This window comes from Bactrocera latifrons, unplaced genomic scaffold (assembly GCF_001853355.1).
Source record: "Bactrocera latifrons isolate USDA-ARS-PBARC rearing strain unplaced genomic scaffold, ASM185335v1 scaffold_0, whole genome shotgun sequence".
NCBI lineage: Eukaryota > Metazoa > Arthropoda > Insecta > Diptera > Tephritidae > Bactrocera > Bactrocera latifrons.
In genome coordinates, this window is record NW_017534406.1 from 1,657,927 (window position 1) to 1,680,782 (window position 22,856).

General features: G+C 37.0%; 3 protein-coding genes across 3 annotated transcripts in view; all 3 read right to left on the bottom strand.

Annotated features, from left to right (window-relative positions):
* Positions 1-389: 389 nt before the first annotated feature.
* LOC108970774 (salivary glue protein Sgs-4-like) lies at positions 390-1,238 on the bottom strand. Its single transcript, XM_018936384.1, has 3 exons — positions 1,168-1,238; positions 613-1,110; positions 390-542 (listed from the first exon to the last, which is right to left on the bottom strand). Exons 1-3 carry the CDS (start codon positions 1,190-1,192, stop codon positions 466-468), a joined length of 600 nt encoding a protein of 199 aa, XP_018791929.1. The 5' UTR covers positions 1,193-1,238; the 3' UTR covers positions 390-465.
* A 2,537-nt stretch (positions 1,239-3,775) lies between these two features.
* On the bottom strand, positions 3,776-4,584 carry LOC108970694 (gibberellin-regulated protein 14-like). The gene is made up of 3 exons (XM_018936257.1): positions 4,529-4,584; positions 3,964-4,470; positions 3,776-3,894 (listed from the first exon to the last, which is right to left on the bottom strand). Exons 1-3 carry the CDS (start codon positions 4,551-4,553, stop codon positions 3,821-3,823), a joined length of 606 nt encoding a protein of 201 aa, XP_018791802.1. The 5' UTR covers positions 4,554-4,584; the 3' UTR covers positions 3,776-3,820.
* Positions 4,585-11,340: 6,756 nt separating this feature from the next.
* The window catches only part of LOC108970615 (myosin-G heavy chain-like), a 374,599-nt gene continuing 363,083 nt past the window's right edge, over positions 11,341-22,856 (bottom strand). Inside the window, exons 6-8 of the mRNA XM_018936137.1 lie at positions 18,914-21,064; positions 16,758-17,020; positions 11,341-11,414 (exon numbers count right to left, since the gene is read on the bottom strand). Coding sequence (XP_018791682.1) covers positions 11,406-11,414; positions 16,758-17,020; positions 18,914-20,537 — 1,896 coding nt within the window. The 5' untranslated portion in view covers positions 20,538-21,064 and the 3' untranslated portion in view covers positions 11,341-11,405. The remainder of the gene's footprint in view (positions 11,415-16,757; positions 17,021-18,913; positions 21,065-22,856) is intronic.

Consider the following 22,856-nt stretch of genomic DNA (forward strand, 5'->3'; position numbering starts at 1 on the left):
ATTCAGTTTTTGTAATAGAACTTCTCCGAAAATGTGATGTAACATTGAAGAGCTGTGTACTGGTAACCCAGATTTCTTATCTCTGAAGTATTGACGAACTCAAGGCAAACATTCGCACAGAAATCTTTGCTATAGCTCCCGAGAAAATTGTGTTGTCACCAATAAAGTTCAAAATAAATTATTAAGTTCAATTTAAATGAAATTTTCCATTACAAAAATTGTTTTTTTTTTTTCTTATATAATCCCGCTTTATCCCTTTCACTTTACAGAACCCATAGTTATATCAAAAATATAGTTTAGAATTGACGTCATTCTAAACAAGAGTAAAATACATATTATTTTGAAAGAATAATTTTTGACTTTATTGAAACAAATGTCTCTAAATCTTTTCAAATTTCCAAATATTTTCTTAATTAGTTAAACGATTTAAAAAATTTATTGCGTGATTGTTCGGCACTCGTTTCCTTATAGGCTCCTGCAGTTAACAGGACGTTGGCCTACCTTAAGCTTGCAACATCCCTTCAGATTAGTAATAACCCAATCTAGATTGTGTAATGAAAAAGATAATACATAAATGTATGAAGTATGATTGTACTAGGTAACGATACTTACTGTTACGGGGCTTTGATTGACAGTTGAGGTTGCGTAAGGCACACTTGTTAGCTACGCGACGACAAAGTTTTCCATTTCGACTGCGCACACACAATGACGGACCAGCGGTGGTACACCTGAGAGGCTTACGTGGGCATGCAGAAGGTGCGGCAGTTGTTGCTGCAGTTGTTACTGCTCTTGCTGGTCTGGGACCACGAGTAGGCCTCCAGGTCGGCCGTGTTGGTCTAGTCGGTCTAGTCGGTAGTGTTCTCCAAGTGGGCGGTGTCCTCCAAGTTGGATAGGTTGGTCTAGTCGGTCGAGTCGGTCGAGTTGGTGGTCTGGTCGGCCGTGTTGGTGGTCTAGTCGGTCGGGTTGGTGGTCTAGTCGGCCGTGTTGGTGGTCTAGTCGGTCGTGTTGGTGGTCTAGTTGGTCGCCTTGTGGGCCACCAGCCTTGGACTTCTGGACCAGGCTGAGCTTCAGACATCATTATTAGGACGACTAATAGCGTAGCTCCGAAAACTGGAAATGCGATACACATATTAATAAAATATCTAGTTGAAAGATTCTTTAACTTACGGAGTGTAAGTAAATTCTTGTTCATGGTTTTTCCAATTTTCCGAACTGCTTGCTTCGATTTACTGTGAGTGTGGAACTCAACTGATATCTTTACAACTGTTTCTACGATGTTATATACTTCAAAAGACCTCGCGGAACAAATGATCTTTGTTTTAACACTTGTTTAATTATTTACGATAAATCAATGCATTTAGTGAATGGATTGTCTGAAATACTTTTATTTTTTTTGTTGCTTAGTATACCGTTACCATTATGTGTAGAACCAGACAGCTTTGATTCTACAAAATTAAATTTTGAATAGTATAAATTTTTACATGTGTATTTAGTAAACATTTTTGTTTTTTACTCTATTTACAGAAACCTCAGGCAGAAATCGGGGTAAGTGAGACCATATACTATCTATATAAATTTGATAAAATTATAAAAAATACGAAAATCAGCCACGTCGCTTCAATCGATTATGTGAGCTGTCTGACAGTTTGTAGTTCACAAGTCCGTTCAGAGATATCTTAATTTCGAAAACTTGAATTCATTCGCGTCTTCTTTAGGAAGCTTGGCTCCCGTTAAAAATACCAAGCGAAATTATATCGCTCTCCACCTAGTTTTTTCAATGGAGTAGAGGTCTTTGTCTAGCCTCTTTTTTTAAAAAAAAACTGTTTTTTGCCCGCGAAAGCCATGCATGTTTTGGTCCAGGTATACCACTTATTTATCCCAAATGTGGAAATTTATGAGCTAGCACTTGAAACGAAATAAATGTTAGTTCGCTATGATTGGATTCGATTCCGTATTCCTCAAAAACTAACTGGTTGCGTAGATAATATTAATGCCAACTCTCGGCAAGAGAGCTAAATATGAAAAGAGCGTAAGAGAGCAGATTCTTATGTAAATTATGTATATATTAGAGCGGGTTGACTTTGAGAGAGCCAAACGGAAATATCGCGTATGCGGGAAATGTTCTTTGGATCATTCTGAACAACTTCGGCTGACAGACTATGATCTAAAACCGATTTCGAGCCAAAGATTTTTTAGATGATTTTGTTTTTTAGGGATTACAAGAATTTGTGGAAATTTATGAGCTAGCACTTGAAACGAAGTAAATGTTAGTTCGCTATGATTGGATTCGATTCCGTATTCCTCAAAAACTAACTGGTTGCGTAGATAATATTAATGCCAACTCTCGGCAAGAGAGCTAAATATGAAAAGAGCGTAAGAGAGCAGATTCTTATGTAAATTATGTATATATTAGAGCGGGTTGACTTTGAGAGAGCCAAACGGAAATATCGCGTATGCGGGAAATGTTCTTTGGATCATTCTGAACAACTTCGGCTGACAGACTATGATCTAAAACCGATTTCGAGCCAAAGATTTTTTAGATGATTTTGTTTTTTAGGGATTACAAGAATTTGTTCGCCAGTTTTGGGAATATTCCTATGAAATTTAGTAGATAGGTGTAACTTGATATTTTATCGATCATTTGTCAGAATCGGCAAGATCGTAGTTTTCCGATCATATCTCGCATACAAGCGATTAGTCAGATTTTTTAAATAGTTGTTCCGAAATATGTGTAGAATATTCTCAGTATAACGCGATTTTATAGCAAAAAAAATCGAGTCTCTAATCTATACAGATTGCTCTCTTTGTCTAGAAGGTATTGCTTTAGTGATCTGATCTGGTCATTTTCTTTGGAAATGCTATCGCATGCCAAATTTCTTGAAAATATCTCGTCAAATGGAAAGCTCTCCGACAAAAGTGCAACTCCTTGGAGAGAAAAGAAGGTTTACAAAATTTCAGGTCGTTATCTCATAAATTGTGGGACTAGTTCGCGTATATACAGATAAACAGATGGGCATGGCTAAATCAACTTAGCTCGTCACTCTGATATATGTATACCAGATATATATATATATATATTACTTACTAAGTTATATAAATATATTATGTATTCTTCTGTAAAACTCTTTCTTGTTGTAAAACTCTCGAAAAACCCGCAGAGACATACGAATTGATGAAAAACGATTACCAAACAGTCAATTGTCAGGTCGTGCAGAAGTTAGTAATCTAGCTGAATTGGAAAAACCGGCTTTCCATCATCAACTATCCTCCATATTCGCCAAAGCTATCAGCATGGGATTATTTTCAAAACTGAAAGCCAATATGAAAAGATCATTGTTATTACCATATTCCACATCAAAAAGTCTATAAATTGATTGGTTGTTTGTTTCTAAAGTTGCTGGAACTTCTTTGTTATTAATTGTAACTTTCAAATATTTAGAAGGGAGGAGTTTTGTAGTTAGTGCCATTTGTTTTCGGTACGTGTGATAAACGATAACAGAAAATATAAACGAACTAATTACTTGTTGGTTAACATTGAAAGCATAATGCTAGAAGATCTGTTTTTCTGATATCGAAAGGCTGTCTGTTGAATACTCTGTTCGTCGGGCAACTGCGATAGTCCAATTACCTACCTCTCGAACTATAAAGGATATAAATCACCACATTTTAAGCAAAAAAATTTTTTAAAGTTTTTCAATCGGTTTATTATTTTGGTTGTTATATAATATATAAGCTACATACTATATACTATATATTGATACTTAATATTTTTAAAGGCTTCAAAACTGTTCTTTATTACAATTTTAAATACGTTTATTCGCTAGTTTTTACATTTCTCTGCCTTCGCGCCAACTTTCAGCTTACCACAACGCGTCTGTTGCGTGATACCCCAATCTGTGTTAGAAACAGTCAAATCAATTCATGGAAACTTTTAATTTCAACTTGTTTTAGATTTGTACTTACTGTTACGAGGCTTCGCTTGACAATTGAGTTTCCGCAAGGCACATCTATTGGCCACCCGACGACACAGCTTTTTATTTCGACTACGCACGCATAGAGCTGGGCCGGCGGCCGTACATTTTGATGATTTAGTACATTTGCGCGGTATGGCCCGTTTTACCATTCTTGGTTTCCTAGTTACGGTTATAGTTACAGTCCAAGTAGGTGGGCGTTTAGTTGGTGGTGTTGGTCTTTTGGTTGGCGGTGTTGGCCTCAATGTTATTGGTGTTGGTCTTCTGGTTGGTGGTGTTGGTCTTCTGGTTGGTGGGAAAGTTGGTCTTCTTGTTGGGGGTCTCCTGGTTGGTATATTTGGTCTCCATGTTGGTATACTTGGTCTCGTAACTCTTTGTTTTTGGAACTTTAAACCTACTGGCAATACACTTACAGGCAACACTGGCAGCATACTTACAGACACATCGGGCTGAGCATTAGTTATCATAAATATGGCCACTACCAATGTAGCGCCAAAAACTAGAATATAAATGTTGGAATGAGAAAGGATTTTATAAAATGAAAAAGTAGAACTTACGGAGCGTTAATAAATTTGTGGACATAATGCTGGAAATATCGCGACTGGGAAGTTGAGGCTCAAGTGATGTCTGGCCGTAAGTTCGGCGGTAGTTTTATACTTCGACTTTGTCTTAATGTCTTTACGGAAGAAGACGCATGAAGATTCTTCCATTATACAAATTTTCTTTACTCTGGCTAAACAGCCATTGTTTGGGTAATAAATATTGGTTTTACATTATAAATTGTTTTTATAATATTATTGTTATGGCTGACATATGACTACACAGGTCCACAAACAATAGCAATAACAACTGAAATTAAGATTTGTGTGGCGCCTGCTTTCTGAAAGATGTTTTGTTGCAGTGTCTTCTTATAAAGGAGAAGTAAACAAGTCAATCCATTACCAAGAATGCTTTCAGGTTTCAATGGAAAACACTTTAAAGCCAAAATGTGCAGAATTCTCCAAATTTATAAAACAATAAAACTTTAATTGTTTAAATACCACGAATCTTCCGTGTCAATTTTCATTTTCATTCCTCGTAGTAAAACTACTAATGTTATATACATACTTTTATCTAATTACTATATTTCTGCTACGAAATGGTGTACCATTAGTAAAAAAAGAAAAGAAATCATGCTTTATTCTAAGCTATGGTTCGAAACTCTGCTAAGAGTTTTGCGCTGGCCTCTATCATTGCCCTGAACCAACTAGTCTTGCTCCACTTGACCCGGGTTGGACAGCTGGCCGCGTCGGCGGTCGTGAACCTTGCCTGGCTGGTCTTGGTTGAGGCGCATTACCCTGAAATGCTAGTCGCGGTATCGGAAGTGATCCCTGCCTTACTGGTCGCAGATGGCCCAATACAGATTTGGATTGCTCATTTGCAGAGAAATATTTCAAAAAAGCACAATGTGTTTGAGTCAACAATGACGTAAAAATAAAGATGGCCAACATAACTAGAAGAGTTGGACTTTGTTAAAAAATGTAAAGAAAATTGTTTCATACTTACTAAGGAGCAAAGTGTGTTTAGAAGACATGGTGTTAGGTCCTTGAAATGCTTTTCAATGAGGATAGATTTCTTTACTAAGGCAGGTAGTCGAATAAAGTTATGTATATTTTACTGCTGCTATTTATAGTTACAAAACTGTGTGAAAAGTAGTATAAAAGTGTGACAAGTATCAAAAAGTACTATTTTTATCGCATTCAGACAGAAGACATTCTGAAACGTGCGACCTAATATTTGATAAAAAGAAAGGAAATGAATAAAATGTATTTATTGCGAATACAATTTTTAAACCTAGTCTCCACTTATTTAAGCTTTTCTATACCGACAACAGGGCATACTAAGTTGCTAAGAAGTTTGCAAGAACCAGAAGGAAAAGTCGGGGACACTAATTTCTCAGTTTTTGAGATATCGATCTGAAATTTTGTACATCTCCGTTTGTTCCCAAGAAGCTTTTCATTTATCGGAACAGCCAACATTGGACCACTATAGCTTATAGCTGCCAAACAAACTCAACGTTCCGAATCAAGTTCTTGTATGGAAATCTCTTTTATATTGGTATATGGGAAATATCTTCATAAATTTATGGTGGAATTTTGGTCGTAAAATTTGCTGAAATAAGTGGTAGCATCTCCGAATAAATTGTTTTTAAACCTATACACTATAACATATAGCTGTTATATAAACTGAACGGTCGGAATCAAGTGCTTGAAAGGAAAACTTTTTTATTTGGAGTGATATCTATACGAAATTTGCCAAGTATTATTGTCTAAAACAAATTGTGCAATCTTCAAAAATATTATGCAGATCACATCACTATTCTGTATAGCTACTATATAAACTAAAGGATCGGAATCAAGTGTTTGAAAGGAAAGGTTTTTTTTATTTGGAGGGATATCTTCATGAAATTTGGCAGGTTTTTGTTTTTTGTTTGGATCGCATTACTGTATGGTATAGTTCATATACAAACCGATCGATTGAAATCAATTTCTATCAAAAAAATTGTTCCGACGGTATTGCTGTAGCATATAGAAGATGAACTATCACAATTAAGCTCTTGTATGGAAATCTTTTTCATTTGTGAAGGGTAGCTTCGGTGCAAACGAAGTTAAAGTCTTTCCTGTTTTTTTTTTTTTTTTTTGTCATTTTTTAAGCCTCTACCAGCCGCATACGAAAACAAGCTATATTTTAAAGAACATTCTTTTCTCTGCATCGAGTATTCTCCTTTTCTGTTTGCAAGGTTTCTTCATTTCCTATAGTGTCAAGATGTTAAAAGTGCTATAAATTTTTTTAATTTATCTACAATTGAGATAGTATAACTAAGACATAAGAAAACAGCACTAAAGTTTTTAACGCTAAGCCACATTATCAATATTCAGAAAACCTTTTGTGGTACTTAAAAGATGATACGGCGGTGGGCATTAGATCATCCTTAGTCTGAATCGGACTACTTTCTCTAAACTCGAATAGATAGGCATTGATATTCCGAACTTTCAAAGATCTTTGCTTGAGAGCAACAGTAAAACGTCTGTCAAATTTGGAAGCAATTTTATCAATTTGTAATTGATTCATAATTATTTAAGGACGGTTTTCTCATTGTCTGCTTAGCGGCCATATGTCAGTTAAGTTCTGGTTAACTTAGCCAATATTGTTTTATCGGTAAAGAAACTTTGTTTTAATCAGAACTGAAGTGATCAAATATTGACAAAGCCGCCATAAGTCAATCAGCTTAGTTACTATTAACTAAATATTGTGCAGAATGATAACTAATTTACTGGTCACTGTATTGAAAAGAAGTTAGAAAGCTGCTCTGAGGCAGGTGGCGCTGATATCAAAATATTTATCGATTACATAGTTATAATTAAATTTCTTTAATAAATCAACAAAAATATATATAATGTCATATAATACAGAACATAAGGATTTTGCAAATATCTTCAATATACAATATCGGGGTTTCTTAATTTATTTTGTCTTTTGAAACGCATTCATAAAATTGTAACCAATATTGATTTTGGAGCTATGTTTTAAAACATGTTGTGTTCTTTCTCGATTTTACACGGGTCACACCACCATCCCAGATTTTTACACTCTAAACATAGCATAGAGCATATGATGATACGATTAAAAGTTTTATTAAATTTTTTTGCAACCCTGTTATTTTGTTAATAGAGGATCGTTTGGGTCACTTCGGTTATTCCTCGGGTAGTTACATATTAATATACCAGTTAAGATACTACAAAATCAAAAATATTTAAAAGTATATTCTAAGGAACTTCCTTTTCTACCACCTCGCTTTCCAATGTGAAAGGTATGCATATATAAAAATCTGGCTTGGAAAATTGTCTCATAAAGCACTGTTTAGTTGGATAATAACAATGACCATGAAAAAGGAGAAATAGTTCAGACACTTCCATCACAAATATATGGCCTGAAATTTTTGAATATGATAAAGATGTTTTCTTCAGAAATATTCCGATATCATACGCAAAACAAAGTCGTATAGTCCGATGAGAGCCACGCTTACTTTTCATATACAAAATTTCCATCTGATTCTTTCACTTTACAGTCTAAAAATCAAACGTTAATGTTGTTCTTCGAATAAAACTTTGAACAGTAACCTCGGTATTTTACTTAAAGCCTAAACTTCTCGATATAACTGCTCAAGGATCCAGATATCAAATATGTGTATGGCTGCTTCTTATTTATCAAACTCATCGATTAATCTGTGAGTTCTGCTTTTTATGCCCTTGTGTCAAAAATGGGTTAAATGTCCAATATAACTATTACAGATTATATTGAGGTGGACAATGAGATTTGCTCGGATGGATTTATAACAGAACCGAATCTATCCGAGCCAATAAATATGATAACATTCTTCTCAAATTTTAATTTCATATTTAAATACGATTTTTAATACAAAGCACTAAACAGATTACCATCCCTTTTCACTCAATCAAACAAGCAAAAAATATGTATATGTTCAGCCAAAAAGAACAGGATAAATGGTTTATATAAGGAAAAACTTTCTGCGAAGTAAATTAATTTCACAGCTTTTTCAAAAATTTATTTTTTTTATTCAAATTTCTATAACTCGCATTATTTTTGTGGGTTAGGATGATTCGAGTTAGGCAAATTCAACTGTATAAATTTATATTCTTTGTGTAAGTCCACCATCTTTTATTTCAAAATAACGGCATTCCTTAACCACAATATTTGTCCTCTCATAAGACAAAACATACATTCCTGCCGGTTATTAACTTTGCCTATTCGCTCCTTTATTTGCGCACGTTTCGTACTCGTGGCATGGCGTATACGTAACCTAATTTTTCGTCGATTCAAATGTGCGCTCGGTAAAAAGCAAACGCCACAAACAATTCGGCTGAGGAAATGAACTGGAAATTCCCGTAATTGGACTTGATTTACAGCTACTGCGTGGCACACTTTTGCTTTTACGAGTTTTATTGCTGTGTCGACATGTGTTCGGAACGGGGTTAGCAGCAGTGCGTTTGTGGCATTCCACATTCTAACTGCGCACATTTGACTTTTATTATGTTTGTGCTACACTTTACCGCGTTATATCCTTTATTGTTTCGGCTTTTTTCTTTTGCACGCTTCTTCGTAATGGCAAAAGTGTAAATTATTTTATTGAGCGCCGTTATTTCTGCACCTACGCTTGCATAATTTTGGCCTTCCGCACAAACACACATACACACGCATGTAAATGATTTCGTATATAACTTTAAGATTTCAAAAAGACTCCCTTTTAAATCCCTCTCGCCGGCGTAGACTTTGTTGTTGCAAAACATTCAACGTTATACTCATCCTGTTCTCCTTCAGCGGCATTCATACGTATTGCCGTCAATAAAGGCAACAACAAACGCGGCTATCAAAACAGATTTCGTGGTTTCGGTGTATATTTGAAAGTTAATGACGTAGAAAACAATATTTCTAAGGCTGTTTAGTGGCATATTTGCGCTGTCTACTTTCTGCTATTGCTCACGGCTCCCCTCTTCGCCCTGCGATGATGCTAGCTTGCCTCATTTGAATGGCTAATTAAGCTGCGCTTTGATGCTTTGCTCGCTTTTTTATGTTCTCAATGGTATTTTGGAGATTTGGTGCTTGTTGTTTAGTACGTTAAGTGTTTGGAATTGAGATTGTTTGTGTAAAAGTTGTTTTAAAATTTTTAAAGTGAGAATAAAATGTTCTTACTTTAATTGTGAAGTTGTTACTTCAAATGTAGAGAAAATTTTATATGGAAATTATTTGGATTTCATCGACGAAAGATCGGAAAAGTACTCTGAGATAAGAAGTATTATGAAAAAGTATACCTTGCTTAAAATTGAACTTCGTCAAGTTCCAAACGAAAGTTATTTTGGTCTCTATAGTAAAACAACAAAAAAAAATTAAAGTGAAAATATTTGCAGAATTTTCTAACCGTAATATTAGGTTGTGAAAAAAGTCTTGCGGTATTTTCGCTAGTTGGCGCTGAGAGCGCGTACTTCTAGTTTTATTCGTCGTATCGGGTCATGCTATATCTTTTTGGAAAGCTCATTTCACGTGTTTGATTGATTGTCGTTTCTTTCAAGTCGTTCGTGAGTTATAGCGCCGCAAAAATTGGAGCAAAATAAAGAGAAAATACGGCATATTTTACAGTACTACTACGATAAAGGCAAAAATGCATCTCAAGCCGCCAATAAAATTTGTACACTTTATGGACCCGATACAGTTTCCATTTCCACCGCACAACGATGGTTTCAACGTTTTCGTTTTGGTGTAGAGGTGGTCGAAGATGCGCTACGCTCCGAAAGGACTGTCGTCGAAAATTGCGATAAAATCGCTGAATTGGTCGAAAGAGACAGGCATAGTAGCAGCCGTAGCATCGGTCAAGAGCTGGGCAAGAGTCATCAAAAAAAAAAAAAAATTTATGAACAATTGAAAATTGAAAAAAAAATGCAATAAAAATACCGCAAGACTTTTTTAACAAACTATTATTTGAGTAGCAGATATGAGAAAAGTACTCACGTGCTCACGTGCTCGTTGTATAAAAAGTGATCAATTCTCTTTGCTAATTTCTGTCCTAGAAATAAGATGGGTTACAGATTTTGTCATCCCGCAACCCTCGAAGTCTTTCGAAACATCACTGAGCGAATGTTTTAGCATTTTCATAAGTTGTATCAAAGTAGAAAACGATCAGTGTCGGTTCAAGCTGTAAGCTTCAACATCTCATTAACAAGAAAATGAATATACCGTCACACAGAGACGTACAAAGGGTTGTTATCCTTGACCTTAAAGCTAAGTTTAATGGTACATTGAACATTGGATGTGAATGTGAAAGCGAACAAGTTCCATTTCTATCTGGGATAGTATAAAATCGCCTATTTCACTTTGGAATTAAGTCAGAAAAAATCCGATTATATCGTTCAATACATTGCATTACCAGACCACAGGTGTATAGTTACTACTGTACTTAAGCACAGATTTGATCGGCAATTATTTATCGAAGGTTCTTTTAAGTTCTTCCGGATTTTTACTCAGGTTTTAACTACAGTTCAATACCTAATGATACACATTATTACTATCTCCAGTTTGTTGAAAATAAAACCATCCATATATATATGTATAAGGTCTGATTGTAAGACTTCTATATGAAAAAGTCTCTTATATTTTCGCACAAACCAAGAAAAAAAAAAAAAAGTACCGGGTTTTCTTATGAGGATGATATGATTTCTAGATGTCATTTCGACCATTTTTAAGAGGTGATAATCTGTAAACGGTAACAAATTATTCAAAATTCAAATTAAAACTATTGTCATAATCGTTTCCAATTGCAACCTTCCATGAGCTGTGTAATCAGACATCAAAATTCCAGCCGTCGCAGCAAAGAAAAGCAAATCACTGTAGCTAAAAAATAAAATCACTCTAATTACAAGAAATACACGCACATATATATGTATGTATTATATATACTTACATACATACATACATATAAATGTCAACATGTAACTTACGCACAAAATCAAACCACCAACAGTCGAATCGCTATTCGTCGGATTGTTGAAAATGTCGAGCGCACATTTACTTTACATAATGTTTAAGTGCCAATAAGACAAATAATCGATCGAAGTAAAAAAGTATTGCTGTCATTTAAGCAGGCAGTGCTCAAGGCGACAATTTGTCGATTCCAATCGTTCTCAAGAATTGTGACTACTAAAAAACAAAGTTTATTTCACTCAAGAACTGAGGCTATTGCACCATCGTTAACATCGTGAATTTGCTGATTTTGTCTTGGAACAACTTGAAAACGATAACGAATTTTTTAGGAAAATCATCTTGTACGATGAGGCTCAGTTTCATCTGAGTGGTACCTTAACTAAACAAAGCTGTCGATTCTTGTCTAAAAAAATCCACGAATTATTCATGAACAACAATTGACAACATCTGGTTTCAATAAGACGAGGCTACGTGACACACAGAACTTGCAAAAACTGAATAATTATTAGAAAATCTTGAATATTCGCTTATTTCAAGATATTGTGACAATCTGTGGTTTTCAAGAGTTTGTGATTTAACATCTTCAAATTACTTCCTTTGAGTTCATTTGAAGTTATCGGTTTGAAGCAATATACCAGACGATCTTCAAGCTTTAGAAGTCAATATTGAACGTGTTATTCATGGCATACGACTTGATTAACTGGAAAAAGTACTCGAAAATTGGGATCATTGAATATATTCCTGTAAAAGATGTTATGATGTGTTGTCGCATGGTAAAATCTTTGAAAAGAGATGCCATCTAGCAAAAATGGTGCAAAGCGACAGCTGTGCAAAGTATTACATATTTTACGTGAAAAGTAAATGGCTTGAACAAGCTTTGTGGAATGTTTTTGAAAAGTCTTCGCGCAAATTTTTGAATTCGTTAGAATAGTGTTGCCAATTTTAGAAAACGTGTGTCAAAAGAGTTTAAACATATACTTTGGAAAGTATTATCGAAGTCTTTAATTTATACATAGTTATGGAGGCGATTTAAATTACAAAAGATTTGGCGAAATTCTACCAACTTAAGGAAAAGTGTCTAAAAAATAGTTTAAAAATAAGAGAGAGCTTCCATGCTGAACAAAATATTCTTGTGAAAATTGGGATCGGTGTTCATCCCGTTTTGGGCTAGATTTTGCACAATTTGCTAGCGCAGTTCCGAGACTATGTCTATCCATTATTAAATGGCAAAGCAGGCTGCGTATAAGCAAATTAACAGCTGTCAGAAAGACCAACTGCGAAAAGGTATCGACTTAATAAAAAATACACATTTAAAAATAAAACTCGTCATAAATCATTCTGGTTAATATGAATAAGATATCTCAACTTTAATAAAAGGTGCCTTCCAAAGTAAACGGGACTTTTTGAATCTAGCGTCACCTGGTGGCGCCATCTAAATGTCGACTGGTGCGTTAAAATCTGCTATGTTTATCGAATGTCCAGTGAAATTTCATTAATTGGAAGTGAAGTTATTGCGTTTTAAGTGTCAGTATGTTTGTGTTATCGATGCGAAAATGAGCTTCGAACACAGAGCCAACATTAAATTTTGTTATAAAATTGGTAAAACTTCTATCGAAACGTTCCAATTGGTGAAACAAGTTTATGGCGATGATTGCCTATCCCGTAGCAGAGTGCATGAGTGGTTTCAATGTTTTCAAAATGTTAGTTAGGGCATAAATGACGATCAACATGTGAGCCAATCAAAATCCGTCATCACCGGAAATTTCATCGAAACTGTGCGTGAGTTCATCAAAAATCAGCCGAAATCATCATCGACTACATCATTGAAATTCATGAAAATGGAATTGAACATCTCCAAAACATAGATTTATCGTATTTGATCGAACATTTGGTCTCCGCACAAATTGACTGACGGCCAAAAATTGCTCAGAATCCAACATGCGAAGGACATCATTGACGATTATTTGACCAAAAATCATATTTTAACCATTATCCACTCCCTGTATTCACCTGATATGGCACCGTGTGACTTCTTCCTTTTCGGAAGAATACATTTATCGTAGAGGCCTTTCAAAAGGCTTGCACCGCCATACTGGCGGCCCAACGAGCTAAAACACTATTTCGACATGCTTTTGGACCGTGCAAGAAGCTGTATTGCAGCAGAAGGAGACTATTTCGAATAAAATAAATTGCTTTTGCCGAAAAAAATCATTTGTTTTTTTAGTCCTCTTTACTTTGGTGTCCACCTCGCATATGCTTTGCCATAAACATTCACTTTTAGCTTTTACTGATTATATGGTTGCAAAGTCTACTAAAGTTAAATAAGATTCAAACATAACACAATCCTTTAACTTTCAGTCAATAAACAGACAATTCTACTAAAGAAGAAGCATTATGAGACACGACCTTTCCGAATAAATTATACAATGGATTAAATATTCACCTTAAGAATATTATTTACGAAATTTCAATTTGGCAAATCCTCGTAAACGTGCTTGCCACAAAAACGTACGGCCATAACGCACGTATGCATGTACGTGTGTATGTGTGTGTAAGCATAATACTGCTAGATGTAGTGGAGGACTGTTGCAAGCCCGTTTGGCACGTACATTTCGCATGAAACCAACACAAAATGCATGAATGCGTAATTTCGGGCGAATATTTGCTGACACGTTTTTAACAGCAGTCGAAGAAAATAACATACAGTTAGGCGGCCGACAGACATGGCGGCAGACAGGTAGACAAATTGCACAAAACTGACAGACGCACTCATGCGTTATGTGGACGACAGCTGAGCAAAGCCGCCAAGCAGCCGAAGAGCAAGGCGGCAAGACGGCGGTGCTAAGGAAGAAGTGTGTGAAGTGTGCAAAGTGCTAAGCAAAGATGAGTGCAACCGAAGCAGCAAAGCTATTCAAACGTAAGACGATCGGATCGGGCGGTTTGTTCCAATCCAGTTGTGAGCGCTACTTCTCAGCTGAGTCTGTGTACCAACACGCTTGCCAATTCTTCATTCTTCGCATGCAAAACCTATGCAAGAAGTATGCACAAATACTCCCACACACACACATGCAATTACAAATTTGCTGAAGTTTACATATCATCAACATATCGCCGGCGTGTGGCGTGTGTTGGTGTTGGTGCGCCTGAAATATGCTGCATAACTAAATTTACTACCTGCTTCGTTACAATCAACGGCTGACAGACAATGCTTAATCTAACACCGTGCACTGTGGCATGCAGCCATTCAAAATGTTGCTAAATATATGTACTCATAGTTTGATTTTCATAAAATTTTGTAACTATTTCAAGAAAAAAAAAAAGTACAATTTGTTCAGCCTTCACAGGTGTATAAAAAATGGTTATCTTGATTCTGATCGATCAGTTTTTATAACGCTATATTGCTTCGATCTGACTAATATGCATGGTCTTCCTCTTTCTCTGCGCCGAATACTCTCAGAGCCCTCAGAGCTGGAGTGCTTCTATCCATTCGGACGACATGGCCTAGCCAGCGTAGGAGTCATCTCATACAGCTCACCATTCAATCGACTGCAGTATTCCCCGTATTTGCTAATGCAAAGGACCATAATTCTTCCGCAGAATCTTTCTCTCGAAAATTCGTAACTCGCCGACTCATCAGATGCTTTCATCGTTCATGCCTCTGCATCATATACTTGTAGTAGAACGGAAGTAGTAGGTGTGACTTGTAGAGTTTGGTCTTTGTTCGTCGAGAGAGAACTTTACTTCTCAGATGCCTAATAAGTCCGAAGTAGCACATGTTACCAATAGTTATTCTGTGTTGGATTTCAAGACTGATGTTGTTGTTGGTGGTAATGCTGGTTGCAAGATAAACAAAATTATCTACGACTTCTCTTCCTATCACAATCAGATCCATTTGCTTTGCTTCCTTAACCAGTCTGCAGAAAGCCCAACTAACCTCGTAGATGATGAGGCCAATGATATTAGTATCATCGGCATACGCCAGCAACTGTACACTCTTATAGAAGATGATACCTTCTATATTTAGTTCTGCAGCTCGAATGATTTTCTCCATTAGCTAATTAAAGAAGTCGCACGATAAAAAAAAAAAAACTAGTTTGATATGGAACGACTCGCAGCGGTCCTTCCCGATACTGTCGGAGCTTTTCGTGCTGTCAAAAGCAGCTTTGAAATCTACGAAGAGATGGTGTGTGACGATCCTCTTTTCATAAGTCTTTTCCAAGATTTGGCGCATGGTGAATATCTGGTCAGTTGTTGATTTTCTAGCCCTGAAGCCACATTGATTCGGTTCAATCAGTTTGTTGACGGTGGGCTTTAATCTTTCACACAATACGCTCGATAGAATCTTATATGCGATATTGAGGAGGCATATTCATTCCCAATAACATGCTCCAACCGAAGTTAAAAGAAATTTACTGCTAACAAAAAGCTGTCAATATTACGCAAACGCTTAACTAAATCAAAAAATTGGCACAGCTTATCATCCGAGACATCGCTGAAACTTGAGAGAAAATATTCCGATCGTATTTCTGTAGCACACAGCTGTTATATTATATATACTGATCGATCAAAACCAAAATATAGTCTTTTATATAGATCTTGCTATTAAAAATGATATTATTAAGCCGAAGTTAAATTGTTTTCCTGTTTTGTATCAACATTGGACGTAATAGATGCTTGACATTGACCTATACCTGAATTTTTTAATTTAAATTTAATTATTTATTAAATACTGTATTTTAAATGTAATTTTCAATATTTATAAATATTCCAAATTTGAAAGAAATATTCGAGATTTCTCAAGGGTTTTCATAACTCATTGCTGCATGTAGTTTATTTTACGCAAATTAACTTATACTACTGCATATCACTAAAAACAGTTTAGTTTTGCTAGAAGTAAAATAAATTTTAGTTTAGTGGCTCAAAGTCGGACGCTTAAATTCATAGATATGTAAGGTTTGGTCATTGCGAAGACCAAAAAAAAAACAAAAAAAAAAAAAAATAAAAATAAAAATTACACGACATTGTGAAGACAAAAAAAAAAAAAAAATGACACGATTTAGACGAACTGGTAACACTGTGCATAAACATACATTCTCTACTGGTTTGTCGGCTTACCGCTTGGCTACAGCCACCGCACTTTGCCAAGTTCGTTAATGTTTTGCTCATGTAGTTGTTGTTGTTTAGGTTTTCTTACGCACGGATAAAATGCATGTTGATATGTGAGTGTGTGTGTGTGTATGGTTGGTAACATACCTGTGTTAATTTTCCATTAACAATGCTCAGCGACTCCAATGTTGCACGTACATGCCGCAAACTGTTATCCTTTAGCGTCTCCAAGTGTGAGTGTGAAAATTGCAAATGCCTTATATTGACACCTGGCTGAAAGACATCCTGCGAGAGCGACGTGACCGAACGATCGAAATCATAAATGGATAATGAATGTATCGGCGACGAGATGCGTTCCAATGTGCTGCGCAGCGACATGGCCGTTGTGCCGGGACACTCGAGAAATAAGCCTGCGAATTACAAGAACAAGAAAAGAAACAAGTTGAAGCGCTGGATAAGTAAGTGAGTGGGTGTGCGTGTGGGAAAAAGTTGTTAATATGTGTTAACATATGGATTAGCACCGTTATAAGCATTCTCGTACGCAGATGAGGACCTGCCAAGTGCCACTAGAACACGTTCTTACCTGCAGATGTGGCATTAGACTAGTCAATTTGTTAGTGTTGTGCTGTTGCAAAACGTGCTTGAGGAAATAGCACTTCAATTCTATTTATTTTCTATTATTGAAACAGCCTGTGTGTGTGTGTTTGTTGTGTTGTTTGGATATCATTTGAAATACTTTGAATTCTCATTTAGAAGTGTTCAATCGCACCTGTCCGTTATTTGCTGCCGCTACGTATCCTTGTTTACTAATTTGTTGAAATAAAAGTTAGGTTGAGTTTTCTACGTTCAATATACCTCCGAAATTAGGGGCGATAATGCAAACAAATATAATACTTTAATATTTATTTCATAGGTATTATATGTTGAAACAAACGATTCGCGCATACCATAATCTTAAAGTTTGAAGCCCCCACCAAATTATTATATTTAGAAACTGCTGACGCTGTGCAAACTCCTGCTGACTTTTTCGTTGCTCTTATACCTGTCAGCGGTTGAAATGGCATCATATGAGCTCTTTTAATTCTGGCGAAGCGATGAAGCTTTAGACTTAACACTCACGGTCTTGGAATGCGACCTCTTTCGAGGAATTTTCGGACTCACTCCGATAGTAGACCGTCTACTCAAAGCTAGTTAGAGGATATTCTTTATTTCTTTCAAAGTATGTTTATTATAGGGTCTATAGCTAATCCAAGAGATGACGTAATTTAAATACTCGTATTATTCCATTTTACCGATATTCCAAACGAGCGCTGGAAAGCTACTGTTCTTCTCAATAGCAAACTTTATCCACTCACAGATGTCGAAACTTGTCAAAAACTGCTTATGCAGAGAGTTCCGCTTCATTACTTTAATAAGAGGTAAGCCTCAGCCAGAATTCATTATATTTTGGAGAAAGTTTATGGTGAATATGCTCTAGTTAAACGAGCGTTCCAAAAGTGATTTGCATAATTTAAAAGGGTGAGATTTGACTTCGAAAACGAAGAACGTTCTCGATTGGCCAAAAAAGATTGAGGAGGAATGATAAACTGGAAGCTTTACTCTATGAAGATTATTTTCAAGTACAAGAAGAGCTCGCAGAATCTATGGGAATCATTCAAACAGCTATTTCCAAATATTTAAAAAACAATGCATTCAAAAGCAAGGAATGCTTGACACCCGCATTTAAGACTGCATTGAGGAGATTTCCAAGCATAAATTGAGAATTTTAAAATTATTTGTAATGTCTTATTAGTTTTTGCTCATACCGATGTATAACATTGCCACAGCCAACCTGAAATATGCGTTTTGGTAACTTCTATCGAAAGTACTTCGTTATGAGAGATATTTTTAAGGAGTTCTCCGATACGATTTTATAAAATTTGACCATGTTATTAGTTTTAGCGACTTGGTACTTTTGAAGCTTAAGTTTCGTTAGACCACAGAGAAAAGTGAAAATAAGTCCATCGATTAATACTTTGAAATCCGCTGCTTCAGCCATTTCCTCGAAATACTGTTCACTAATAAAATTTTTCCGAGACGGCTGCACGGATCGAATTCAAATTTTCACACCGACTTCTTGATAAAAGTTGACAGGCAATGAATCGTCGATTTTTAAAGTACAAAATATTTTGAAAATGTATAACTACATATTAATTTCTCTTCAAAAAAGGTGTTTTTGAACTTGTCAGTAGATATAACCCCTTAAATAAGTCACCCTTTGTATCTCGCTATGTAACGGCAAGTAAACAACATATAAAACTCACCGTCTTCGAATTTGTAGCACGGACACGCCGAATTCTCATCGAAACTGGGACATTCGATACTGTTATGATTATTATTTTCGCCATCGTTCGTATTCGAGAGGCCAACAACGCCACTGCTGCCGCTCCCCGTCAACCCACTGCCACCACTACCTTGACTCACAGCACCGAAACTGCTGCCGCTTAAGCCCACACTGCCGGGGCTGCCATGACCCACGGAACGTGTAGCACGATGGTGGCGAATCCTGCTCAAGCCGCCGTCTTCGCTTATGTAGTTGTTGTTACTGTCGGTGTTAGCATTTGTGGGACTAAGTTGCTGCATGCTATGCCTAGTGTTGCTCCCACTGGGCGCATTGCGAATGATATTATTGTTGCTACTGTGATATTTAGCTGTTGGTGATTCATTTTCGCTTGTTGTTGCTGTTGTTGCAGTGTCATGCAGCATTCCATTGACGGAGTGCGCATTCCATGCCGTTTGCGTATCGGGCTTGTCACCTCCGCTGCTCTCCGCTTCCGCCAACGCATTGACGGCGCAGTCAAGCATTGTTGTTGCCGCTGTTGTTGTTGTGTCGTGTGATTGCCGTGCTATTGTTGCTGCTGCTGCTGCTGATGATGACAGCGTTGTGGATGTGTATGTTTGCGTTGCCACCGGCAATGCTGTTGACACTGTCAACGCACCCACCGTGAGCGCCGCCAACGTCTGCAATGGAGCTTTTGATGCGGTCGTTGAATTTACGCTGAGCTGGGTTGAAGGAATGATGACATTTCCGTGAGCGTTGTTTGTGGTGTGGCGCGTGTGCGTGTGCGTGTGCGTGAAGTTGGTAGTTTCGTTGGTCACAATGTTGTCATCACTCTCAGTTGCCGACTGCGCCGTTTGGCTGATTGTGGCTGTCGGCTTTGCTGTTGTTATTAGTATTCCTGTTGTTGTTGTTGCTAGTGTAGCTCGCAATGTTGTTGGTGCATTGGCAATTGTTGCTGGCGCTGTTGCTGAGGTCTGAGGTTTCGTATTCGTTGCTGAGGGCAGTGACAGGCAAATGACGAGCAAAAGGCAAAAGCGCAGCCATTGTTGTTGTTGCTTCAGGGTTGTGGCAAAGCGGGTGGGCCAGCAGGCGTCAGCGTCTTTGGCGGATGCGCATCGTTGTAGTGGCTGCAGCAGATAATGCCGCCAATTTTGTTGTTGTTTTTGGCGTTGCTTGTGCATGCTACATTGTTGGCCTAACTGTTTTTGTTGCTGTATTTGCCTTCGCTTTTGACTTCCGACTCGTTGCGCTGAGGGGACATTGATATCTCTGCTTTTGTTATTGTTATTGTTGTTGTTGTTTTTGCTGCTGTTGTTGTGGTTGTTGTTGCGGTCATCTTCATCACGTTGCTGTCGGCAAGTGTTGCTATCAACTCGCTTTGACTGCAAAGCTTTCGTTGTAGCCATGCAATTTATTGTTGTTGTTGTTGTTGTCGTAGATTCGCCGATTTCGCATAAACCAATCGGCCACCGAAGCGCTGTCCATCTCGACCATTGCGGTGCTTTGGTTGCAACTGTATCTGCAGCTATTGTTGTTGTTGTTGCGGATGTTGTTGTTATTGTAGTGTTTTCACTATACTGCCTGCTTGCTGCCACGTCCACACTCATCGCGCTGCTATGGTGACTCGCCAATATTTGTTGTTTTTGTTGTTGTTGATGTTGTTTGTTGCTGTGCTTGCTCGGGGCAACGCTTAAGTGCGGAAAGCCCACGCGACTTCGCAATAATTGTTATACGGCTGGCAACTCTCGACTTGCAATTGATGCCACTGTTTGACATTCACAATGATTATGTTGTCGTTGGGTTTGTGTTCGTTTGTTGTGCCACCATGCACATAACGGCATGGCTTACTATGTTGTCGGGCACCTGCTTTGTACCGTTGGCCAGTAATCGCTTTGAAGCCGCTCTTTAGCGTATCTTCCGAAACAATTGCCTTGAGTGTTTCGGTATTTACAGTTAATGTCGACTGTCACTTTGCTCCGTTACTTGCCTTGCAATTGCTGTTGTCGCTGCTGTTGATCTCAACGCTTGTATGCCGTTTGTAGGCATTACCATGGGCTTGTATGTTCGGGTATTGGAAATGTTGAGATTCCCTTTAAAATCCGTTGCACTATTTGAAATAACGGCTGCAGGCCATCTGAAAGAGAAATGTTTGGTTGAGTTTTTGAGCACTTTAAAGTGGTTTGGAATATATAAATATCTTATGGTAATGCGTTATTTGGTCCCGTAATTATCATTAATTGAAGTCAAAATTTTAAGGAAGGAGGAGAAGGAGGTGGAAAAATAGTATTATGCATTTTAAAGGGAGATCCATATCGAGGTTGATTACTTTCTTAAACTAAAACACAGAAACATCAAATTTACTAGGGAATGAATATTTATTATCATACGAAAGAACATTCTTTGACTCTACCAATGTTGGCTACGGCTACGTCTCAGATGGTCCATCCAATGATTCCAATTTTCAAATACTCGTTCAAGCTTCCAAATCGTTATTGTCCGCTTACCCACAGAAAAAAGTCTAACGGTGTGAATTGACCGGTCCACAAGGTGAAATTAATTGCTCACCGAAGTGTTCTCTCAATAAATCTATTGATTGATGAGATGATGTGTGAAAGTGGTGCGGTCTTGTTGAAACTACGTTCTCACCGGCATAATTTTTGGATAAATATAGACCGATGATTCCATCGGCTCACAAACCACACCAAACCGTCTTTTTTTCCGGATGAAATATCAACACTTCAATTTTTGCACTTCGTACGAAATGCAAATTCGGCCGCTGAACAAAATTTGGCTCGAAAACGTCAGATATTCTTAGAAATTTTCAAGAGCCCCTAGGGAGAAGCGAGTTCGCTTGGAAAGGTGTTTCCATGATGAAATGCCAAACAATACCTAACAAAAATAATATGACAGTTTGACAAGACTCACGTGTGATCTGTCAAAAAACGTCTATTTATATTACATTATGTAAATAAAATGAACGCTCAACATTTTCAACAATTCGACGCATATCTTTCCACGATGAAATTGTAAACTTTACTGAATACGAATACAATGGAAAAAATTACAAATCCATTTATACTAAAAATGACCGAAACGACACTTTAAAATCATATAATCTCTCTTGGAAAAAGGTGATTTATAAATATCGTAAACACCGTCTCTACTATGAGCTCCGATATATCCAACAGAAAACGTTCCGAGCATATATTTTTTTATGAGATTAATCATTCTTATGCACTAAACTATAAGTACCAAATCCACTTGCACCCAGCCCTTTTGAAATGTCCCGCTTCTGCCATGTGCCATAAGTGAGGAAGGAAGGAATACCGATTAAATATTCTTATTTTACCTCCCCAACAATCAGAGATCTTAACATTCGGTGACAGAGTTCAGCTATAGATTTCAGCCGTGAACAATATTGAAGCGAGAATGGGTTTGCCAAGCTTGACATTGCTTTCGGAATTATTCTATTAACGAGTTGATAGCTCAAGTTATTCCATAACAAAAACGAAGTTTGTCTTCGCTCAGGGCGTGAAGCAGGTAAATGTATATTTTTAGTCAACTAAGCAGAGAGTGTTAAAAATCCCGTCATGAAAGAGCTAATAGATTCCTTCATCGTTTTATGGGGGATCCTCAAAGAGAAGTTTCCTTCAGCTAAAGTTTTTTAAATAGAATAAGCAATTTAGCTGAAGACGCACATGAGGCCTTTCAGAACCTTATTCTTTCATATTTTATTTAGCTTATGACAGCGAAAAGATAGAGTTCCTGAATTGAGAGGCCAGAAGCTATAGTAAGTTTATAATAATAGTAGAGAAATTAAGCTACTTGGGACTAATTTTAGAGAGAAAGCTTTCAAAAAAACCAAACTAAGGTAATCCTTTCATAAGAACAGCTAGTATATGCATAAATGGAGCTCTTAGGGCAAC